At 36.2% G+C, this 7,792-nt stretch overlaps 1 protein-coding gene across 1 annotated transcript in view; it reads right to left on the reverse strand.

Annotated features, from left to right (window-relative positions):
• Positions 1 to 27: 27 nt before the first annotated feature.
• The window catches only part of LOC110098903 (DEAD-box ATP-dependent RNA helicase 8-like), a 51,148-nt gene continuing 43,383 nt past the window's right edge, over positions 28 to 7,792 (reverse strand). Inside the window, exons 3-7 of the mRNA XM_020825852.2 lie at positions 1,640 to 1,874; positions 1,219 to 1,457; positions 485 to 736; positions 331 to 409; positions 28 to 167 (exon numbers count right to left, since the gene is read on the reverse strand). Coding sequence (XP_020681511.1) covers positions 28 to 167; positions 331 to 409; positions 485 to 736; positions 1,219 to 1,457; positions 1,640 to 1,874 — 945 coding nt within the window. The remainder of the gene's footprint in view (positions 168 to 330; positions 410 to 484; positions 737 to 1,218; positions 1,458 to 1,639; positions 1,875 to 7,792) is intronic.

The raw sequence follows: 7,792 nt of genomic DNA on the forward strand, positions 1-7,792 counted from the left end.
TATATATATAAATATATAATTCAAATTTTATACTCGAATCAAGTCAACAGAATACAAAGTTATACCTGTACAGACAAGATTTCTGCATGCGCCATTGCGAAAGTCATGAAAAACACGATTTCTATGATCTTGCAACATTTTTGCATGGATGTAGAAGCATGAGTAACCAAGCTCATATATAATTCAAATTTTATACTCGAATCAAGTCAACAGAATACAAAGTTATACCTGTACAGACAAGATTTCTGCATGCGCCATTGCGAAAGTCATGAAAAACACGATTTCTATGATCTTGCAACATTTTTGCATGGATGTAGAAGCATGAGTAACCAAGCTCAGTGATTTTCTTTGCCAATAATTCTACCCGGTTGACAGAGTTACAGAATATAATAGATTGGTTGATTTGTAGCTGTAAATAATACCTGCATGCATCAGCTTCACAACCATGTAGAGTCACATAAAGAAGAAATGGCTTTAGTCAAACCTTTGAGAAAAGTGTATTTAGGCAATGCACTTTCTGCCTTTCTTCGACAAAAGCATAATATTGTGTTATTCCCTTGAGAGTCAGTTCATCCATTAGGTTGATTATGAAGGGTTTTCTCAGATATCTGTCCATGAAATCCTTGACAGTAACAGGAAACGTGGCTGAAAACAACAATATTTGTCTATTTGCAGGAAGAAAGCGAATTAGTTGTCCAATTGACGGTTGGAATTCAGAAGATAGAAGCTTGTCAGCCTGTATGAGGGAATATGGTGTTATGAGAAGAGATGGAAATGCATATAGCATCATAAAAAACCCCTCTGTGAAACTACATTAACAGGCAAATGAATAACAACAAGTAGGTAATGTATTGAGTATCTTCTTACACAGCTTTTCAACATAAAGTGGATAATATAAAGCATACAAAAATAACAACCCTGTATGTAGCTTCATATCATTCTTTTCAAACTAATAATTATTCCAAATCAGCTAGAATGTGTTAAATATTTAGGCATATTTAATTTAAGTTATGGCTGATCACCTAAACAAACAATTAATAGATACAGCTAGGCACATGTTCATGTTGAACTTCCGGGTTAATAAACAAAAGCTCCTTTTCCATGATCAGAAAATCTTTATGGGAATCAAACTTCAGCGTGACAACTTTATAAAAAGCAAATTCATAGAAAATAAGCTTGCATAAAACTCAACAGGATCAGTTCCGCAATTAATTATACCTCATCCATAATGAGCATCGAACAATCTTTCAGAACACAAATATCCTTCTTTGCGAGATCTAGGATTCGACCGGGTGTTCCAACGAGCAAGTGGACAGGTTGATACAAGCGCATGATGTCATCTTTCAAGCTAGTTCCTCCAGTAGTTACCATTACCTGAACCTTCAAGTGCTTCCCGAGCTCCTTGCAAACCTGAGATGTTTGAAGAGCCAATTCCCTTGTAGGAACCAATATGACAACTGCTTATCACAAAGAAATCAGTTAGTCCATGGTGAATGTGAATAGTTTGGCATATCGTGTAAGTATACATAGAAGTAATAAAAAAAAATTTTAATTGATGCCCATTGGTATACAATTTTGTAAAAATCATACACTTTAAAGTGAAGCTGAACAGTTCATGAGAATTAATGAAAACAAGAACCTTGAATAACGTTCTTTTCTTGATCAATTTTTTCTAATGCTGGAATGCAGAAGGCAGCAGTTTTTCCGGTTCCATTTTTAGCTCTAGCCAGAATGTCAACTCCGGTTAGAGCAATTGGGATGCTTTCTTCCTGAATAGGTGAAGGTTTTTCAAATCCTTTCTCGTATATTCCCATAAGTAGCTCCCTCTTCAGAAAATAATCTTCAAAGTCATTTCCTTTAGTTGCAGTTACATCCTGGAAACAATGTTTTGAGCTTTAATTAAAGTAAAAGTAAACATAATATAAACAGGAGAGAATTATTAGAAATAGCTACAACATATAATTTGTTAAATTCAACTGAATTAAATATCATGTTCTTATCTTGTATATGTAAGTTAGATGCAAGATTTTTTCAAATGAGGCATAGGTTCAACACCTAATTCTGATGGAAGTCATCTCATTGTACCAAAATAATGCATGAATTTCTTTAATTACTTATTTTATTGATCTAGTTTCTTCTACATAACTTATAATTGGCTCGCTAGTGTTCTTAATTTTGTTCAAATTTAATATGATTGTTGGTCTCCCTGTATGTTCACAATCGATTAAACTGTGTGCGAAAAGAATGATGTTCAAACAACATGTTGTCAGCAACAAGTTTAAAATACGTCGACAATTGTCAAAATCATTTGAATGTTGTAGAATATTTATTTATAGACTCATCATCTTAAAAATCTTATCTAATCTCGCATCACTAGCAAAATTCCTACAAATTTGGTACCTCATCATCCCAAATTACTCTTTCCCCACACACACAACGTTCCACTCCCTCTCCCGTTTTCTACTCTATCGAGCTCCCCAACCCGCCAACAAGCTACACATGAACCGCCTTAACATCCTCCTCCTAAATCTTGTTCCATCGAGACAACTCACCTCTAACCTATTCATCGTATCTTCGCATCTAAGTTACTCACACACATCCAAGCATGCACAACACCCCATACCCATCTCCCAACACACCTGACCACACCACCCTAGCCACCGCACTACGATTGCATGCATACATTGCTCACCACCAATCCACCTTGCCATCTGACACTACACAAACAATCCTCCAACAATCTGCTTGCTCCCTCTCCCCCCCTCCTCTCTCTCTCTCTCTCTCTCTCTCTCTCTCTCTCTCTCTCTCTCTCCCCTTTGCCATGATCCAATCACGCCTGACCATTTTGCTAGATACGACTCAGGCCGCCGACCAACGAAACGAGTTGAATAAAAACAAGAAACTTGTAATGAGTGTGACAACTTGACTACGAGTAAGAATAGAACTTATTTTACTCCAACTAAATGCCCAAACTCTAAAAAAAAAACTTAAAAAAAATGCCCAAACTCTCCAATTACTTTAGAAAAAAAGAAGAAATTTTGCCTATCATAAAAATAGAAAGGATTCATACTCGCTTTCAATACCATCAGATTTGCAATACATACATGCAATGGACAAAAGGGGTCTTTTAAAAATTTTAAATAAAATTTTATGTTCATTTCAATGATAAACACTCGCGAAAAATAATCAAACATGAATATTTTAAAGTATCGCACATATCAAAATACAAATTTCATATTTAAGCATTACCCCTCCTTAAGAAGCGTACAACAACTTGAGAAGCAAGTAATAACCTCGAGAAGCAAGCCACATCCCAGAGAAGCATGCAACAACCCCGTAAAACGTGATATTGCCTTGAAAAGTGTGTCATTATCTTGAAAAGCATGCTACAACATAGAAAAGTACGCAGTTGCCCCGAGATATGCACTAGTCTTAAAAATAAGAAAATTCAATTTAAAATATATATTGGAAGGCTAGGGAACATGCTATATTGGTGCATCAAAATGCATGCAAGTGCATCACATGTAAAACCCAAAATTGGCAATCGTAAATGATGCATTTCGATGCGCTGCGACGAAATTTAAGTGAATTTTTAAAGTCGTTGGATTTCGACGAAATTAATTTTATAAAATAATGCTTAAAGTTTCGAGCAAATTGGTATAAAGAACCTACAGTGAATTTCGCATAATTCGAAAGTTAAAAATCATAGAAGTTTCAATATGACTAAAATGTCCATAATAATATTAAAGCGAAAATAAGTCTTGAGAGGGTATTTAAGACATTAAGCAACTAATTAACCACTCCCTCTTAAGGAGACCAAAACTCATTTGGTCCCCATTTGTTTCACGCGGCCGAACCGAACGGAGAGAGGGAGTGGAGAGAGAGCTCGGGTTTGAGTTTTGGCCGACGATGGAGGCGATTTTCCGGCGGTCATCCCTTGGGGAAATTTGTAGAGGGAGATTCAAAGGCTAATAAGGTATGTTTTAAGTTATGAATCCCTCTTTTCCCCATGGATTTTTGGAAGAGAAAATTTCTAGTGTTTTGCTAAAACTTAAAATTTCTTTGGAAAACTTATGGGAAATGTAAGGGGAAGTGTTTTAATCGTAAAAACGAAGTTTTCCCCAAAACTTTTTGAGATTGAAAAGTTAGGGTTTTTCATCACTAGTGATTTTTTTAAAAAACCCTTCAAGATTTTTGTTCCTAATGACATTAGGAGAGCTGAAATTGTGGAAATATAAGTTTTTAGCAAAAAAATTAATTTTTCTAATTTTTATAATAAAATAATCCGAAAAAATTAACCCTAATTATTAAAGTAATAAGGAGGGAGTTTTTGAATGCATTTGGAATGGAATTAGAGAATTTTAGGTTTCCTAAAATTGGGATTTTTAATAAATCCAAAAATAGAATTTAAATAATGTGATTATTGAATATATATTATGATTAATGCTTAGTATGTTATATTTACTTTTATACCTAGGTGTCGATTATTAAGAGGACGCCTCGAGCTTAAGCGACGTCGTTGAGGTTTACTATACTTGTGATGTAGGTACTTGTATTTAAAGTAAATTCATATTTCTAAATTTTGTTTTATGTTAAATAAAACATGTGTGTAGTTTATAATTTTCCTTTTCATGCAATCTTCTCATGTTAGAATTAAATGCCTTTTTATTATTCATAGAATGTTAAATAGTTATACTTATTGTCACATTAAATGTTAAATAAAGTTAAGTGAAATGGAATGTCCTTTCACTGAAATCTAGATAAGCATGAGGACATTCGAAACACATGAATTTTTGAATTACTTAATCCATATGATATATATTATGATTGCATGTGCATGATGATCTGGAGTACCAAATGGTAAATTGACTCTTCAAAGTCAATGGTAAAGGAGCTCTTCGAAGTCAATGGTAAAGAGACTCTTCAGAGCAAATGGTAAAGGAATTGCCAAATTTTAATGTATACATGATCAGTACAAAACACTGGTACTCCCGGGACGGGTGTATTATATTATAATTAAGCACTTTATGCATTTAAATAAATATTATGATGAAAGAAAAAGTTTATAAAGAATGAAAAAGTTAAAGAAAATTGTGTATCAAAAAGGTTATACAGTATATGCCTATCAAATATCAAGTATGATTTTTTTTGTATTTTCTCAAATTCTTCTGAATGAAAATTTCATGCATAATGCCTTGTTTTTATTGTTTCATGACTTTATGATAAATATTTATTACCTGATGAGCTTAAGCTCACCCTGCTTGTGGGAATATTTTTTCAGGAGAGACTGTGATGAGGACATCGTCAGCGATTTCGACACGTGTACCATCGGAGACACCGGAGATCGACGGTCACGATCAGGAGTTTTAATTTTAGTCATGTTATGTAGTAGTTTGTTTTATTTTTCAATTTTCCGTTTTTACCCTTATGGGTATTTGGTCGCTATTGTAGCCCAAGGGGCATTTTAGTCTATTGTTTCCTTTGTTATTTTAGGCCTATATATATGATCATTTCTTATGTAATGGGTTAATGAAGATTTGAATGAAAAATGTGTGTTTCTACTTCTTCTTCTTGCATGAGAGCTTGAGAAGGGAGAGAGCTCAAGGGGAGCAAATCGCAAGGCCCACCAGTCGTTGGAAGAGTCCGCGGCTCGTGGTTAGGTTTTCTATCTTCTCCTTCGTATTCACCTCGATCTTCTTTCTCCTCCACCACAAGAAGACCCCTTCCTCTTCCCCAAACCCGCCGGCCCTAAGCCTTCCTTGGCCGCCAACCACCCCACCTCCTCCCCCCGTCCAAGCCTCTTCACCACCGGCCCTCTTCCACATTCCCCACTTGTTCGAATTTTGAAATTTCAAAATTATTTGAGTTGAAAATTTCCAAATTTGTCGAAGTCAAATATGGAAAGTTTTCAAGTTCAAATCATTTCGAAATTTGAATCAAAGTGAATTTCTTAATCAAACCTTCTCATGCAAACAAACCACAATTTGGAAGTTTGTAAATTGCTTCCATCCATTTCTCTCTTCCTCTTAGCATGCCGCCGGCCCCTTAGTGGGAATTAATCCCATTAATTGCTACGTAACTCCCCTCTCCCCTAATTTGAAATCAAATTGATTTCAAATCCTCCCCTCTCCACTTCAATGTTGAATGGCGGATCATGAGATCCATCTTCCACCAAGTCGTTGGATCATCATCGGACATCCGCCAACCCCACCTACTCCGACTACTTTCCCGTGGACAAAGACTTCCGGCATCTTCTTCCTAGTGGTGATCTCAATTCTAGTTGCAAAATCTTCTCTCGCCAAGCCTAGTGTAGTCGAGAGAATAATCCCCAAGGTGAAATTTCTCATTATTAAGTTGTGGATTGTTGTTTAATAGCTCTTAGCTTTGCTACTATTTTTGTTTATCTCCAAGGATTAGTTAATCTACATGTACTCCTTCGCCTAAGCGAGTTGAAAACCAAGAATCTTTAATGATTTTACTTGTTATCTCAATAAGCTCTTAATTGTAATTCCATTGTCAATCACTTTTAATTTTCTTAAGAAGCTCCTTCGCATGTCGTATCACATCAGACTGTTAGAGAGTGATGGCCGAAAGACGGATTACCTACCGTCGTAGATGATACCATGATGACAGGTTTTTACGATCATGTTATGTAATGTGTTGGTTGATGTATCGTGGACTACCGTAATGTTTTCAATTTATGTTTTAAGAAATTTCATGTTTTGATGTATTAGAGATATTTAAGTTTAAAATTTTAGTGGCTCTTTCTTTCACTGTTATATTATTAGATGATTATTTTGTTTATGTCATTTATGAAATGAAAGTTAAAAGTGTTCTCCGTACGACCATCTGTTCCCACCCCATTAATTCGGGCTAGCAAGACCGGGTCGTGACAAGAGTGGTATCAGAGACCAAAGATTTAAGAATACTAATCAATATGAAAGAGTCTTTAGGATAATTGTATGGATCATAGAACATATAGGATGTGTGTTGTATGAAATTTATGAATTTTTGACTTACGATGTTATGTTTCGTCTCAGGGATATGGATCTTGAGCAGAATGCCACTGATGGCATTGGGAATGAAGAAAGGATGGAGCTAGCAACTATGACCCTGAGCCTGCTGCCACTGATGGCAATGTAGGTGAAGCATGAAGAGTGCTACCTGCAGTAGCAGATCCTCCAGGAGGTAGCAACAACGCAACAATATAGTCATTTGCTCAGATGATGACAGCGATGACTCATATGACAAAGGACTCTCAGACTCAGACCAATAGTAGTGGGAGTACTCCCATAAATAAAAATTTGAAGTTGTTCCAGGATATGAAACCTCCTTTGTTTTCAAGCGGTGGACCCTTAGAGGCAGAGAATTGGCAGATCAGAATAGAAAATATTTTGGAGGGTATGTCTTACCCTGAGGATAGGAAGGTTACACTTATTGCTTATGCTTTTGACGGTGAGTCAGAAAGATAGTGGTGAAGTCAGTTACAAGAGACTTTTGGAGGGCGAGCTAGCAGTCAAATCTCCTGGGGAAAATTTTTGAAGGTATTCAGAGGTTGATTTGTACCCATGTCAGGCAGGAGACAAATGCAAGACAAGTTCAACAAACTGGTTTAGGGGGATCGTTCCATTTCACAGTATGAAGCTCTGTTTAAAATTGTGCAATAAGAGGCGCGCCTCTGCGCAATTCTTGCAAAAAACGCCTCGAGGCATGCGCAATTGCTGGCATTGTTGAGGCGTACGCCTCACATTGGCTGAGGTGCGCCTCTGTTGCGCAATTGCGCAATTTTGAG

Source organism: Dendrobium catenatum, unplaced genomic scaffold (assembly GCF_001605985.2).
Source record: "Dendrobium catenatum unplaced genomic scaffold, ASM160598v2 fragScaff_scaffold_1381, whole genome shotgun sequence".
NCBI classification, from domain to species: domain Eukaryota; kingdom Viridiplantae; phylum Streptophyta; class Magnoliopsida; order Asparagales; family Orchidaceae; genus Dendrobium; species Dendrobium catenatum.